At 39.9% G+C, this 16,168-nt stretch overlaps 1 protein-coding gene across 3 annotated transcripts; it reads right to left on the bottom strand.

Annotated features, from left to right (window-relative positions):
- Nucleotides 1–5,420: 5,420 nt before the first annotated feature.
- On the bottom strand, nucleotides 5,421–15,847 carry HSPD1 (heat shock protein family D (Hsp60) member 1). Of its 3 annotated transcripts, none has more exons than XM_054585886.1 (12): nucleotides 15,782–15,847; nucleotides 14,326–14,501; nucleotides 12,976–13,228; nucleotides 11,173–11,255; nucleotides 10,467–10,562; nucleotides 9,943–10,036; nucleotides 9,304–9,472; nucleotides 7,756–7,855; nucleotides 6,962–7,207; nucleotides 6,622–6,796; nucleotides 6,145–6,323; nucleotides 5,421–6,045 (listed from the first exon to the last, which is right to left on the bottom strand). In XM_054585886.1, the coding sequence occupies exons 2-12, from the start codon at nucleotides 14,497–14,499 to the stop codon at nucleotides 5,893–5,895; spliced, it is 1,722 nt and encodes a 573-aa protein (XP_054441861.1). In that variant the 5' UTR covers nucleotides 14,500–14,501; nucleotides 15,782–15,847; the 3' UTR covers nucleotides 5,421–5,892. The 3 variants fall into 3 exon arrangements, with proteins under 3 accessions (XP_054441861.1, XP_054441860.1, XP_054441859.1); XM_054585885.1 differs by lacking the exon at nucleotides 15,782–15,847 and adding an exon at nucleotides 15,620–15,760; XM_054585884.1 differs by lacking the exon at nucleotides 15,782–15,847 and adding an exon at nucleotides 15,404–15,510.
- Nucleotides 15,848–16,168: the final 321 nt, after the last annotated feature.

Genomic DNA, 16,168 nt, shown 5'->3' with positions numbered 1-16,168 from the left:
CAGAAGAGACAAATCTTTCTTGGTTTTTGCCTGATTGAGTGAGGACATGAAGTTTGCAGCTACACCTTCCATCTTCACAGAGAGGGAAGGAGTAATTATTCCAGAGAAGGCAACTCAGAACTCTAACATCAGGGTTAGATAAACCAACCCTGTAGTTGTCAACTTTGCGCTTCCGGCTATTTGAGGTAGCAGACCTCTACTGCTTAAGTCGCTTAAAGTTAGGTATTTATCCAGTTACTTGCAGCCACCCCTTCACCCTGCTCTGGTCTGAACTGGTTGCTCTGTAGGCTGTTGTGTGGCATCCATCTTAGGATTTCCCTTCTCTTCTTTGGCACTCCCTAGTTCCTAAATCTTTTGGCTTCCTCTTTTTTTTTTTTTTTTTTTTTTAAAGTACTTTCAAAATGCCAAGGAAATCCTCCAGTGCCTTCCCAATAGTGAGAGGTAAGTTTTTAGAATTCTGAGTGTCAGATTATGTCATTGTTGTATACTCATAATTGATTGAGTATAGAACTCTACATTAAAAATACCACTACAGCCTCCCACCCCATCGCCCCTACATTGGCACACAATACTACTTTTTATTTCAGGTTGTAGTAAAAGTTTATTTAGAAAGTCGCAGTGGTAGGGAAGTGAGCCAGCTGGGCTGCCTGGGCTCAAGGAACAAGTTACAGAGGCAGAAGAAGGGCCCTTGCAGCTTAGGAGAAAGAGCAGAGAAGCTCAAAGGAAGAAGGTGCGTGCGGGCAGCTCCAGAGTGAGAGTGCTGCAATTCTTTTTAGAAGTTCGTCACTCTTGTTCCCAGTCCTTTGTATAACACCCACTTTTTTTTGCCTCTGGAAGCTTTAAAAATCTACTTACTCTGGGTGGTCTAAAATTGCATGCTGATCGGTCCTACTGCCCTGACTCAGTTTTGTTGGGCACTTTGTGGGCCCTTTGAGTCAGTCTCTCTCTTTGAGCCCTGGGGAATTTCCTTGAATTATGTGTTCGATATTTCTTCCTATCTATGTTGTCTGGTTCTCTATTCAGTAATTCTTAAGTGGACATTTTACCTCTTGTACTAAATCTGTATCTTTTTTCCTCCTATTTTCCATTTATTTTTATTCTGCCTTTCAAATTTCTTCAATTCTATCTTCCAGCCCGTTTTGTTAACTTTATATTTCTCATAGTTCTAATTTCCATGACTGATTTATTGGTTTCTAATTGTTCCTTTTTTATAGCTTTCTTGTTTTATGAAAACGATCTCATCTTAAAATATTAATTACGATTTTAAAGTTTCTCCAAGGTCCCTTCTGGTTTTTCCTCGCCTCCTTCATGCTGAAGGCTTCCTCAGCTATCTGATGGTTCTTGTGTGTCCATTAGTATTTGAGAACAAGTACCTAAAAGTCTATTAGAATTAAGGTGGGCATATTGACAGGTGAGTTTCCCTGTGAGGTCATCAGGTGAGCCAGCCTTTTTCATTGGGGGACTCCCAAATGGCAGGTTTCAGAGATTTTTTTTTCTCATAGTGCTTCTTCATAAGGATTCCTCTCTTGCCTTAGAGAAATATGGGGATGGGGATACAGAGAGGGACAGATAGAGTACAAATAATGCTGTCATTGTGTAAGGCTAATGATGGGACCACATTTTAGGATGGAGGTTCTCAATTTTTTTAGCTTTCTCAGCCTAGCTTTTGGGTTCTTGTTGCTGTTGGTAGTGGTGGTTTTAAGTGTCAGAAGGGCTTTGCAGCAAGGAGTGAAATAATTTTTTTAAAGACTTTATTTTTAGAGAGGGGGAAGAGAGGGATAAAAAGAGGGATAGAAATATCAATCAATGTGTGAGAGAGAAACATCGATTGATTGCCTCTCCTCATACACACCCCAGTGAGGGACTGGACCCGTGACCCTTCACCTTGTGGGAAGACGTCCAACCACCTGAGCTATACTGGTCAGGGCAGAAGTGAAATAATTTTACTTAAACCTTGTTTAATGCCCAACTTATATTAATCTACTTATATATAACTTATGAATCTAAGTGTATGGAATTAATAAGCTTCTCTGAACACTTAAATATCACAAATTTAATCAAAGACTTTGAAACATTTAAAATTGCAAATCTCTCACTAGTTTTGTTTCATACCCATTTATATATACAGAACCAAGAAAATCTATACTTTATCAGCAAATGTTTATGTCAGTACTCTAGCTTCTTAACATTGTAAGGCATTAAATGTATTTTCACCAGTTTATATTGGAACTATCTTTTTCTTTGAAGTTTTTATTTATTGAAAGAGAATGTTTATTTTTGTTGTTTTCCACTTATTTATGCACTCGTTGGTTGATTCTTGCATGTGCGCTAATCAGGAACCAAACCCTCAACCAACCTTCACAATATCAGGAAAATGCTCTGAGCTGCTTGGCTGGGGCTGGAACTATGTTTTTTTGTTCTTTACATTCACTTTCCTCTTTTGAGTATCATTATGAACTCCTGGCTTTGTTATAATTCACTATAATTATTAATATTGATACTCAAAAAGTGGGAACCCCTTGAGCTGGCTCCTAAAACAAATAAACAAACAAACAAAAACCCCACAAAGACCCGGCAGTGGATATTTTTGAAAGTATTTTTGCTATCAGGCAGCAACATGGTGTTCCAGATCCATCCGGATTTTTTCCTTTCTTAAGGCACAGCTGCATTGCCATCCAAGGAATACTGTTCCCTTTTAGTGGAGACCAGTGTAAGAAATCAGAATCTGGTGCTAGGGATGTACATGAGAACTGGTAATGGGCACAAACACTATAGCTGCTGCTACTGTTAGGCCACTTCTTGGTGAGAGCCAAACATACAGACCACTTAAGTTTACAAAATTCACAATGATTATTTTCAGTTCAACAGTTGATACACTCCATTTTTCTTAGAGCATTTGATTTCATCAACTGCTTATTCCAACATAGATAGCTCTTTATGTTTAATCCAGTTTGACAACTGCCAGATTGGAACTGGCGCTGCTTGTTAGGACCAGGACGATGACCCTAGTCATGTGCTCCAAACTTCACTTTTCAGTTTGAGATTCCAGCCTAGCTGAGGCTCCTGGAGTTCAGTAGAGACATCTATGTTCTCTTTTCCTGAGATATTCAATAACATGGCTTTATAGTGGCATTCCATGTTTCTTGGTTATTCCCTTATTTTCCACGCAGACCTAACTGCATTTTTAAAACTTCGCCTCCATGTTTAAGGCTAAGTATGGATTATTGGATCAGTGTTTTCATCCCCTCACTTATCCTTTGTTTCCAGGCTCATACATTGGTTCTTTTAACACACACCTGCAAATGTTGACTTGAAAGGCTCTTCACGGATCTATACTGTTCAAATAAATCCTGCTTGCTTTCCGTGAGGCAACTCCACTCTGTCAACATTTTTCCATCGAACATCTGATTTGGGCCTGGACATTATTATATTTTTATGCCATTTCCCCAAGGGATGGCCATGAACATCCTAGGTGTATGTCCTCAGAGATCTACCATTCCTGCTTCCTTATCTAGTCATTGGCATCTTTAATCTTGACCAAATTGTTTGAAGGACCATCTTGATTCTTGATACTCCTGCTTCTCTGGAATCTCCAAAACCGTAGTCAAGAAAGGAAGCTTCCCAGCCTTCGTTTCTCTGTCAACAGCTTTGAGAGGATTTCTTATAATTGCTTAGGTCTTGGTTTAAAGAGAGCTTCGTTATACGCTTGCTCTGACTTTTAAACTCTTTAGACCGTCGATCTAATCTGGGGTCTACTATTTAAATAGCTCTTGAGACTTTGTATACAAAGTTACTTAACCTTTCAGACCCTCAGTTTACCTAGTTGTAGCACAGGTGTAACAAGTAGTCCCTAATCCGATTGTTCAGAGGGTTAAAATAATCCAAGTATTTAGTCCAGGGTGTGGCACGTAACAGTAATTTTCTTCTGTTAAATCTCTTCAGGTTCCTGTTACTCTAATAGCAACTAGAAGTCTTTTAAAGACCAGGTGTTCCCATTCCTGTTTTTCTAATCATCTAGCTGAGAATGTTTTTAGTTACAGGATTTCAAGTGACTTTCTTTCCATTTCTGTGCAAGCTACATATATAAAATGACAGCAGAAACATTTGGCTCAATACCTAACTTAAACTAGACTAACAGTGGCTGCAGGGCCATATTGAGTTCCCTCCCGCCTGGAACAGATCAGGTGCCATAGCTCCAAGATAGACTAGGTCATTGGCACAAATGAAAAGTAAAAATTTAAATGTTACACAAGATCTTATACCTTCCGTTTATAACTTAGTGAACCTAGAAAGCAATGTTACTGCTTGCAAATCAGTATCTGCCCCCAACACGCACACACCCAGGTACCGTTTTATAAGTAAGCCAGCCGTCTGGGTAGCTCAGTTGGAGTGTCATCCCATACACCAAAAGGTTGCAGGTTCCATCCCTGGGCAGGGCACATAACTAGGTTGCAGTTTTGATCCTGGGTCCAGGAGCATACAGGAGGCAATGGATCAATGTTCTTCTCTATCCCTTCCTCTCTTCCTAAAATCAATACATATATCCTTGAGGATTTAAAAAAAAACAAAAAAAAAAAGGGAGCCACCCTCCCACAGTATTATCTAATAAAGACCAAATGCACTGAACCAGACACCTATTTCAACTTAAGAATTAAAGGTGGAAACATTGGCAGTGCATTATCATGTGGTGGATGCCCTGCATGCCCCCATCCATTATGCTTGAATGGCGTGCCTCTCTCCTTTCCACTGAAGCACATCCTGCCCTCCTAGTAGGAACCCATAGCTTATCTGCTGTGCTGAGGCGTTGGAGTAATAACAGCTCCCATTAAGAAATGACCACTTGCTCCTTTATGACCAAGACCCCCACACGTACAATAGTTTTTCTACAGGATTCAGAACTGTTACCTTTACATTTTTTTCCCCATTATCACCCTGGTCAGTTAGCTCAGTTGCTCAGTGTCCCTGATACACCAAGGTTGCGAGTTCTATCCCCAGTCAGGGAACATGAAAGAAATCAACCAAAGAATGCATAAATAACTGAAATGGCTCTGCTAAGGTGTGACTCAAGTTTGGAGCATTGGCTCTTGCACCAAAAGGTCGCACCTTTAATCCCTGGTCAGGGTGTGCATGAGGCAAAGGATTGAACATTTCTCTCTCCCCCTTCCTTTCTAAACATATCCTGGGGTAAGGATTAAAAAAATAAATTAAAAAAAAGTTAAAAATAAGTGGAACAAATCAGATTTCTTGCTTTCTCTTTGAAAATCTTCCCCCATTATCAACGTAATAATGTAGTTCAGTATGCGAGACACAGGAGACCAGGATAGGTGGAACAATGTTTCACACTTGTGCCAACCCGATCCCCTCCTCTTCAATTAGCCGTCACTTCTCCTATCTTCTAGTTCATAGAAAGGCTAACACAATTAACTTTAAACAAATTTTTATTACACAAAGGTCACATAATTGGATATTTCTCTACTTTGTACACAATTCTTCTTATTCTCCACAGAAAGGCTGCTTAACTTCTCATCAGGTGATGGCAAGCACTAAAATCCTGATTTTAACAGAATTGTAGTAAAAATACCTCAGTGATTTAAGTTGAAAGCAGTACATTGATACATGGCTCTTGCACTTAGTTATCAGGAATGTACAAATGTATTTTTATTCAAAAATACAAAATAAATTATCTGTAGGCATGGACAATGATAGCAGTAAACCATTGTATGTTGTCAACTGAAACCAGGAACTGATGGTTATAGTGATTTTCTTAAACATCAGCCAGCCTTTTCTTCAGTCATTTCCTTCAACTGACTTCTCTGAAGTTACAGGTGAGGAGCACTGCCTTGAGCTTCCTCTCACAGTTCTCATTAATAATGGTAAAGCACTATTCCACGATTAGAACATTCCACCTCCCATACCACCTCCCATTCCGCCCATCCCGCCCATCCCAGGGTCTTTCTCTTCTTTAGGAATTTCTGTGACTACAACTTCTGCTGTTGTTAACAGAGAGGCTACTCCAGCAGCATCCAATAAAGCCGTTCTTACAACCTAGGAAAGAAAGGTGCATGAAATTTTACTTAGTAAAAAATGAGTAAGACTTACTGAAGAGTTATTGAAAGAACTTTTATAAAGTGGTCAATTATTTACCTTAGTTGGATCGATGATTCCTTTTTCCACCATATTCACAAACTCTCCAAGCATAGCATCATAACCAACTTCTGAGGAACTCTGCATAATTTTCTCAACTATCAACGATCCCTCAACACCTGCATTCTTAGCAATGGTCATTGCAGGAATTCTGAGTGCTTTTTTAATAATTTCTATACCTATAAAGAAAACAAATTTTAGCCACTTCATTTTAATTCTTTCTTCTATACACGTTACAACACAATTCTACTTGTGAGTACTGACACAGAAAAATTCCAGTTGGAGAAAACCACAGGCCAAATCATTTCCCCTGAAAATTGTAACGCATCTTTCATCTCTTTGACCTCAGTGCTATTGGACTTTTGTTATTCTGTAAATTGCTTTGTGATTTGTGTTTCATTTAGTGGGCAACAATATTGTTCTGACAGAAAGACTAAAATCAAGCCACAAATAAACTAATTTTAAGTAACTTTTTACCAATTTTTTGATCTTCATTAGTTGGAGTTAAGGAGTCCAAGGCTGGAATGCACCGAAGCAGGGCACAACCCCCTCCCAGAACAATGCCTTCCTCCACAGCAGCTCGAGTAGCATTGAGGGCATCTGTTACTCTGTCTTTCTTTTCATTCACTTCAACATCACTTGTCCCACCAACCTAGAGATTTAAAAAATTCCAGTTAGTAGGGCTTCTCCAATTCAAGATGCTGACAGTCAGGAGCCATTGGCACCTATTTTACTTAGAATTTTATATAATGAGTATCTCCAGAAGGAAGTTAATTCCCTGAACAATAAAACCCAAGAGGTCCACAATGAATCTTACTTTCAGCACAGCTACTCCATCTGAGAGTTTTGCTAGACGTTCATTTAATTTTTCCTTTTCATATTCACTAGTTGTGATATCTAACTGCTCGATGATTTCTTGAATACGTTTTTCAATTTGAGCCTTGTCACCTTTTCCTTTCAAGAGCATGGCATCATCTTTGGTCACAATGACCTCTCCAACCTTTCCTAAGTCATGAGGCTGAACATCTTCAAGATTTAGAGTTAATCCTTCTTCTCCAAACACCTACAAAAATATTTTTAAAAAAATCAACAAATTTCAGCTATGGTTTTTTTCATTATACCGAAAGTTTATTAATAATACATCATGCAGGCGTTTTGATGAAAGAAACATCTTGTCATAATGTTATTTCTTTGAAATGTGAGATTTCAAGACCACTGAATATTGTATCTCCTACTTCTCACTTAAACCTCAATTAGTATTAGCTTTATTTGAGAAAAGCATAAATTCAGGAAACTCATCCAAGGTCACACTTTTGGTGTAACCAGGGCTAAACCCTAGGCCTAAACTCTTAAATCCTGTATGTTTTTACTATATTCTTAAATTTAGATTAGTCAATAAGACCGTCCACAACGAGAGAGAAGAGGAACTGTAGCGTTACTTAATCCAACCTCTACCTCCCAGACATCCAAGAGAAACAGATTAAATAAACAGCTCAGATGGTAGCATCTGATTGTAAAAAAAAAAAAAAAAAAGTGAATTCTACACACTAATTTTAGACCTGGAAGTATAAACAACATTCAGTAAACCAACATCACATTTATGTTACTTACTGCACCACCAGTAGCAATAGCCATGTCTTTAAGCTGGTTCTTTCTATTGTCACCAAAACCTGGAGCTTTGACTGCTACAACCTGAAGACCAACTTTTAGCCTGAAAAGAACAGTAAGTAATGTTTAAGTTAAAAACAATGGTAACTATTTCACAGATTGTGAAAAATCAGAATTATTATATTTGGGGGTCATTTAGTAAGTACTCACCCATGGTTCCATTTAGTATTACACTGAGTTGCTATTAAGTTTGAGCAAGCAGTGTTCTTAACTTACTTCCTTTATAAACATCAGTAACATTGATAATAGCAATTTGAACAGGTAATGAATACTTGGAATACACGATCAAAGAAATGTCCACTTGAGACCAGATTGTGAAACAAAAGAAATACACAAACTTCCAGACAGCTGGTCTATTTTATTAAAAAAGCCAAATAAAAATCAAGAGGGATAAACTCTAATGGTATGTCAAGTAAATCAGACATCCAACTTTTCAGCTACCAATAAAATGGCTCAACGAAAACGCTGTACACCTATTTTTTTATTTTGGCTTCAAATCCCACAATTTCCAAGGTTTTTTTTATAATCCAAAAAGCAAATCCAAGCTAACAAATATTCCAGGACAAGTAAACTCAGAGCTTTTGGATCAGGTCAAGGTATGCAATCTCTAATGCACACATAGCTATTTCATTTGTGCATTTCCATTTAATAAAATTGGGAGATCTTATTTCTGATATACCTCAATTCTAACACTAGGAAGAATATATATTTGAATAATGGCCTGAGATTCTCCTGACAGCATTAACATTTCCTGTCTTAAAGTCAAAAGTAATGCACTAAAACTCCGTATTTTAAAAATTAAATAAATAGAGCTTACTTTGAGTCCCAAATTTCTGTTTCAAACTATTCACTAGTTCAAAGTTTACAATGATGTAAACAATGGGCCGCTGAATACATTTTAGATTTCAAGTTTTTGGTATGGTAGTTGTTTACGTATCTCTTCCCACACAAAGTTAATTGTAAAAATATTTTTCCAGAAAAATTTTCAAAAATAAAAACAAAACTCATTTACTTTCACAACAATTGTGAACACTTACAATAAAAAATAGATACCACATACAAAATTAGGCCATGCTATGAGAAAGTTGTACCAAATATTAAGGACTTTGGGGCTCCATTTAAAAAGACAGCCACCCTGGCGGGTGTGGCTCAGTGGATTGAGCACCAGGCTGCGAAACAAGGGGTCACTGTTTCAATTCCCAGTCAGGGAACATGCCTGGGTTGCAGGCCAGGTCCCCAGTAGGGGGCGTGTGACGAGTAACCACACAATGATGGTTTCCTCTCTCCTTCTCTTCCCCTCTAGAAATAAATAAAACCATTAAAAACAAAACAAAACAAAGTCATTATTACTAGACTAAGGGTTCATGAAGTATACCTACATTACACACAACTCCAGGCGCAAACACAAGTAGGCTGAGGTACATTACGGAGAATTCTATCAATACAAATTTATTCATCTAGAAATGTAAACCAAGTATCACTGCCTATTACCTATTCAAAACAAGTGTACTTAGAGCTTCTCCATCAACATCTTCAGCAATTATGACCAAGGGCTTACGGTGAGAATTGGCAATTTCAAGAGCAGGTACAATGGACTGAACACTAGAAATTTTCTTTTCACTCAATAGAACATAGGCATCTTGGAATTCACACTTCTGACCTACAAAAACAAAGAACATTTCAAACCATGTTAGAACATTAATACTCTGAAAATGACTGAAATTTATCTAACTGAAAAAACTGTAAACCAAAGTTCCAGGCCATTTTTAAAGTCACTGATAAGTTCCATGTTTTTCTTAATGTCTCATGTATGTTTTAACTTTTGGAGCATATGAATTCACATTTTCAGAGGTATGATGCGAACTAATGCCAATATTTTGACATATAGCAAATAAAAGATTTTTATTTTTTATTTACATTTTCCTTTTTTAATAGAATTCATTGGGGGTCACACTGATTAATAAAATTATATAGGTTTAAGGGATACAATTCTATAATACCGCACCTGCCTATTGTATTGTAGTCACCACCCCAAGTCCCGTCTCTTCCCATCACCGTTTATTCCCTCTTTACCCCTCTTTACTGCACTCCCATGTTTTTGAATTGGTTCCATTAATGACTTGCTCTTACCTTTTGCTGTATTAATAAAGTATGGAGAAATATAACCTCGGTCAAACTTCATGCCTTCAATAATTTCTAATTCATCATTCAGTGTTTTTCCATCCTACAGGGGAAAAAAAAATATCAAAGAATTGTGTGTATGAATTTCATTAAAGATACACAAAAACTGTAACTATAAAGCAGATTAACAATATCAATCCCTCTTGTCTTAAAGGATCCAGACAGGGATCCAGGTAGGTGTATGTAAATGCCCTGGGCAGCCAACTTCTGCGAAAATTCCAAATACATATTTGAATTAACTTTTACAGTTAGACGACAATACCATTTAAGTTAGGATGGATTCATTCCTGACAGCAAAGGCTAATAATTCACACAGAACATAGTTAAGTACTTTTTTAAAGTGCTAATATTATACATGATGGAATAAAATAGAATATACTTTTTGAAACATACAGATCAAATTTTTGTATCTGGAAAACTGAGCTTTGATCATCAGAAATCTTATGTCAAGCTATCACGAAAAGCACACTTACCTTTACTGTGATGACGCCCTTTCTTCCAACCTTTTTCATTGCATCAGAAATTATGTTGCCAATTTCTTTGTCTCCATTTGCAGAAATTGTAGCAACCTGAAATAATCAAGTTACCTTTCCAAATTAAAAAGTAAAGCTAGTGTCCTCAATTACCTCCTCTTCCTAGTAACTTCCAAACTGATACATTCATGCATGGAGGGGTAAGATTGGGGGGAAATGAGGGGGGGGGAATGGCACGGGGGACTTTCTGGCATAATACTTCTAATGAAGTATTGGTTCTGTTTTCAATTGTTTTTCAACTCATTATTTGGCTACATTATTTTCAAAACATATGAAGCAAATGTAATTATTTTTTTAAAACAAAAATAATAAATTAAAAAGCCCGACCCCCATTATTTTGTTTTCCCTTGGCAGGTGCGATGGCATTATAACCTAACAATGGCTGAAGAACATTCTGCGTACACACACATGAATTTTACTCAGTGTGTAGAAATAAAATGGCAGCCCACGCAGACTCATGTCACAATCACTGAGTCATCATTAAATGTTTCAGTGACCATTTAGTCAGAAAAATGCTTCCAATGCTGGTGGTTGAATAGTATTGTCAATTCTGACATGGATGTATGATTTCCGTGGAATAAAATATCAGAAGCAGGTTATTAAATTTGTTTAACTTTACCATAAAATATTATGAAAAAATTCCTACCTGAGCTATTTCTTCAGGGGTCGTCACAGGCTTGGACTGCTTCTTAAGTTCAGAAATTACAGCATCAACAGCTAACATCACGCCTGGGTGAAGAACAAATGTCATTACAATGCCCTTTCTTTCAATGACTACATGTTATATAAAAATTCTGATTTATATACATGTTTCCATGTCTTAGCCTATACTTTGCTTATGTGCCAGTACTTCTCCAAATCACATGGAGTTGGATGGCATGCACTGAAACAGGAATTTTAATAAAGTCCCCCAATGCCAAAATATTTTTAAAACTGGATTAAGAAATTCAGGTGTACAATTACAAGAATCTCACCATTCAACTTATTCTGTGTAAGTCATTCCCAACCCAATCATGTTGCATATTTCCAACAGGGCCACCCAACACTTCTCCACTCAACTGAATGACACAAAAAAGGACCAAAATGGGTTATAAGTCCCTTACTTTCAACAAGAAGTATAATTGTCAAGGATAAGGAACTTCTTTCGACTATGCCCCCCACAGGTTTTAATTATCCAATATCTCCTCATTTAGTATCTAATTATGAACCTACAAAATATTTTTAACAATTGATAGTACCATAATATAGATTTATGAGAACCCCATTCTGTTCAATTGGGATGAGCATTAGCTCTTTCCTTGAGACATGTTGCTTCAAGAAAAAAATTTCAAAGCAACGTGTGTAGTAGCAATGACCTTCTTTGGGAAGTAATTTTAATAACCTCAATTAATAATTGTTAGTGATTTACAGTCAAACCGCTTTTAATGCAACGCATTTCTACGTTTGGACCTCAAACATCAAGATAGGTAAAAACGAAGTATCAGTATGCCTGGGATGCCGATTCTGACAAAACTAATAGCATCACCCTTTACAGAAAGTCTCCTAGTTTGGCCAATAAGACCCTAGAAATATGTGGTAATTCCATTTTCAAGGTATGAAAACAAAGTTTTAGTACATAGATAATAAATGACAATGACAGGACTTAAGTGTCTATCACCATAAAGTTCATGCTGGGGGGGCAAATCTTTAAATTGTGATCTAGCTTCCCAAAACAAGAAATAATAAACAAAACTCAGGCCAATAGTATAGCATGTGCTGTTAAGAAGTAAGAAAAAAACTGCTTTGCAGAATCTAATGAACAAACTGAACTAACAAGGAAAATGGGGACAGTATCATAGATGGAGAGCAGGTTGAGAGTTGGGGCAGGGCGTGAGCGGGTAGGACTGAGCAGAAAGGAAAAGGGACTCACGGACATGGACCACTGTGGTGGTTGCTGGGGAAGAGGAATATAAAGGGACTAAATGTTAATGGAAAAAATTCAGGAAGAATTAAAATCAAAATAAGTAAATAAAAGGAAAAAAAATTGCTTAACTACCGCCCCTGCCATTCTGGGTGACTTACTTGTCAAGCCCTACTTACCAAAGTAGAACATCAAAGCTGTGCAATCTCTCTCTGCTCTAACCCCCCCCAAGTTTACCCTTCTCAAGGTACACAGTATATGCTTTATCTCCCAACAATACTATTGGCTTTCAGGGCAGTGGGGGAGGTTTAAGAAATGGGAGGGGGTGTAACAAAGACATAAGAGACAGACCAACAATAGGAAGTGTCTTAATCACATTTTCCTCATACACCTAATATGTATTAGGTTTCCTTAACACCTAATACAGTACCCACCACATAGCAAATCACTATTTGCTGAAGGAATACTCAGCATGAGAAATTTTAGGAAAGAGAATAAAATCAGTTTTCTAGTATGAACAACGTGGTGTCAATGAAGAGACATTCCTACCTCTCCTGATTTCCACTGGATTAGCACCTTTACTGATCTTCTCAAAGCCCTCCTTGGCGATAGAGCGTGCCAGTACAGTAGCAGTGGTGGTGCCATCACCAGCTTCTTCGTTTGTATTATTGGCAACATCTTGAACAAGTTTAGCGCCAATATTTTTATATTTATCTTTTAAGTCAATGGACTTTGCAACCGTCACACCATCTTTTGTTACTTTGGGACTTCCCCAGCTCTGTTCAATAATCACTGTTCTTCCCTATAATTGAAGAGAAAAAAAATGTTACAGAATCACACACTTAAAGTACTATTTAGCATAAAACAGAACAGTCTTTACAAAGCAATTACTTGAAAACCTCAAGAGATTATCATATTTGCAGCATTAATCTCCAGGACAAGTTGATCAATGTTCTTAGTTTACAGACAAAATCATCTCTTTCTTGCCAACTGTGTAACTCTGGATAAGGTATTATGGAAGATAAAAATCGTAGAGACTAAAAGATGTTATAAAACGAGAACACAGATAGAATAACATCGATTTTGTAGGTTATAGTTCTTCACATAATTTATACTCAAGTTTTGCCCAGTGCCTGTTATCTTTGAAAGCAATGTGAAGACTTACTTTAAAAATTAGTTACAAAAATACTAAATAGCAGGCAAGCACAGTGCACTCTTGCACTCTTCCAGGGTTGTTCAACATTAACTCTCAAACTCTGTGCAGAGCACTGCAATTTTCAGTTTCAACAAAGCTCTACTTGGGAGGCATGCCAGTGTCCTATTTACACAGTTTGGATCACTTTGAGATTGGAATTGTTTTCAACCCCAAAAGAAGCATCACTTAACTGTGCACAACCTTCAAAGGCCTCTCCTATTTATTACCACTCACTCACCAATTTCTTTGTGTTAAATGAGACAATTTTAAATGCACTTTGGAACAGACGCGTCAGCAGAAAAATATTAGGTAAAACTAGCACCTACAAGAACATAGTTGTGGTATTATAGGAGATAAGGAACATTCTTCTCTCTATGCTTGGTACTAACTACTGGAAAACAATCCAAATTTTAACAAAAGCAAGCAAGCAAGATTAACTCTAACTTTAGGTTAGGACTCCATCTTGAGCTATATATTACTAGTGGATAATATCACACATTGTATCAAATAAAGCTTTCGCAATTTGGCAGAAGGAATTTAAGTTTTAAGACTGTTACATATAAACAAGAGAAAAAAATTAACCAATGTGAAACTTACATGTAAATTGGTTTCTCTTAAAAAGTCAGTGTGACTATCTGCCCTTCGTAAAATACTATTCCTTAATTAACAGTACTATAAATTACAATAAAATAAGAATATGATACCTTTGGCCCCATAGTAACGGCTACAGCATCGGCTAAAAGGTCTACACCTTGAAGCATTAAGGCTCGGGCATCTGCACCAAATTTTACATCTTTGGCATAAGCCCGAGTGAGATGAGGAGCCAGTGCCCTGGACACTGGCCTAATCTGTCGAAGGACTTTGTGTAATCGAAGCATTTCTGGGGAGGGAAACAAAAAATTCATCAGTACATCAATACTAGCATTACCTAAGGTGCATTATAACACAAACATGACACCCGTGCAACAGAACAAATGTTAGATGCAGATGTGAGTTGGGCTGAATTCTGCCAGCCACCGCCTAGGCCACGGGCTCCGCCACAGCTTCAAAACACCAGGTACTGGCCCAAGCTGTAAGAAAGGGCCGCCCCCACGTCCCACTTACAGCACTTGCACAGAGCACACCCATCTTCTTCCCCAAGGCCATCTACCCCTGCAGTTAACAAGTTAATCTTTCACTGCTGAAATGGCCTTCGGCACCAACCCACTCCAAATGTGCCCCTGAGAAGCTGGATCTGCAGGATACGGGCACTTTGTAAACCCGATGATTTAGGGGAGTAAAATATTCCTGACAATGCAAAAACCTGCTTAATAAGAAGTTAAGCAGGCCGCGAAGCTAGCCGTTGCGGCCCGGCCCACTCCGCGAGGCCCCACGTGTCTTTTCATCCGGACGCCCCGAGCAAGGTCAAGGGTGGAGGTGCGTATCCTGCCGAGTCGGCAGGGCCAAAGGCGGTTCCCACGCGGCTGCGACCACCCTTCCCAAAGCTCTGCAGTCGGCCAGGAGCAGGTTGTATCGGAAAGCCCAAGTGAATACACTCTCCCGATTCCACACACACTCTGGGGCGAACCCACTCTCCCACGCCCTGCCCCGACGAGCGCCCCACGCCCCATGTGATGGGCACCCGCATGGACCCGCGAGGCCTGGGCAAGCACGTCCGGGCCTGCGGCGCTGGAGGGGAACCCAGGCTCTCTGCGGCCGGCCCACTCAGGCACTGGAGCAGCGAGGGAAGCAAGGCTCGGGGTCCAAGGAGCCCGGGAGGGGCGGCGCAGGGCGACCGCATACCTGCGGGGCAGCGGCAGGGCGTGCGAGCGGCGAGGCAGGCCGTCGGCAGCAAGTGAGAGACAGAGTTCAATAAGCACACGGCAATGAGCTAGAGTCCCCTCCCTCCAATGCTCCCCCCGCCCCGCGGCAACGTGCACGCTGGCCCCTCCCACCCCCTTCCCGGCGGCTCGGGCCCGGCAATCTGCACGCGCCGGCACCAGCCCCGCCTTTCCCTACCCGCGCCTGGCCCGGCCTGTGGCCTCAGCCTTCTCCCGCCGGCTTAGGCTAGTTCCCGGGCTGCGCTCGGTTCTAGAACTTTCCGGAAAGAGCTGCGCTCCCTGTAGGTCAAGGGTCAAATTGCATCATTTCCGGCAGGGAGCGAAAGAATAGTACTTTAACCTGGGCCGGAGGCCTGGAAAAGCCTAGAAGGAGCTTCTCTCTTCTTCCGCCTCCAGGTCTTGCCGTCAGTGGGCTGTGCAGAGCCTTGTGGGCGAATCGTGGCGCACGCAGTTGCAGCCGCCCTCTCTCGCGGGGTGGGGCGGGTAGTGGGAGTGAGTGCGCCTGCGTGCTGAACGGCCTTTTCCCAAGTTCACGTGTCCCGCAGGCCCGATTGCTGGTCTCTCCTAGCGGCCCCGGCGCCAGAGCAGAGTGCGAACTGCGGCGGCTGGAGTCATGGTGAGTTCCGTGCTGACTGGGGGCCCGCAGGTCCCGGTCAGCCTGAAGTGTACCGAGTGCATGAACAGTTCTCGTGGGGAGTAGTGGGAAGGGTGGGGATCACTCGGAGAC

The sequence above is a fragment of the Pteronotus mesoamericanus genome, unplaced genomic scaffold (genome assembly GCF_021234165.1).
Source record: "Pteronotus mesoamericanus isolate MK-2021 breed Mesoamerican mustached bat unplaced genomic scaffold, CSHL_Meso_final contig_90, whole genome shotgun sequence".
In the NCBI taxonomy this organism is placed as follows: domain Eukaryota; kingdom Metazoa; phylum Chordata; class Mammalia; order Chiroptera; family Mormoopidae; genus Pteronotus; species Pteronotus mesoamericanus.
Note: the sequence above shows the minus strand (reverse complement) of the source record. Positions and strands in the feature narration are given on the sequence as shown.

Bases quoted from the DNA above. Each gene is read 5' to 3' on its own strand.
- HSPD1 (XM_054585886.1), bottom strand. From the start codon at position 14,499: ATGCTTCGATTACACAAAGTCCTTCGACAGATTAGGCCAGTGTCCAGG. The intron at 11,256-12,975 runs GTAGGAATGTCT...TTCTTCACCCAG, and splicing joins TCCAGTGGAAATCAGGAGAG to GCGTGATGTTAGCTGTTGAT. The intron at 7,856-9,303 runs GTAATAGGCAGT...TGTTCTTTTCAG, and splicing joins AGTACACTTGTTTTGAATAG to GCTAAAAGTTGGTCTTCAGG.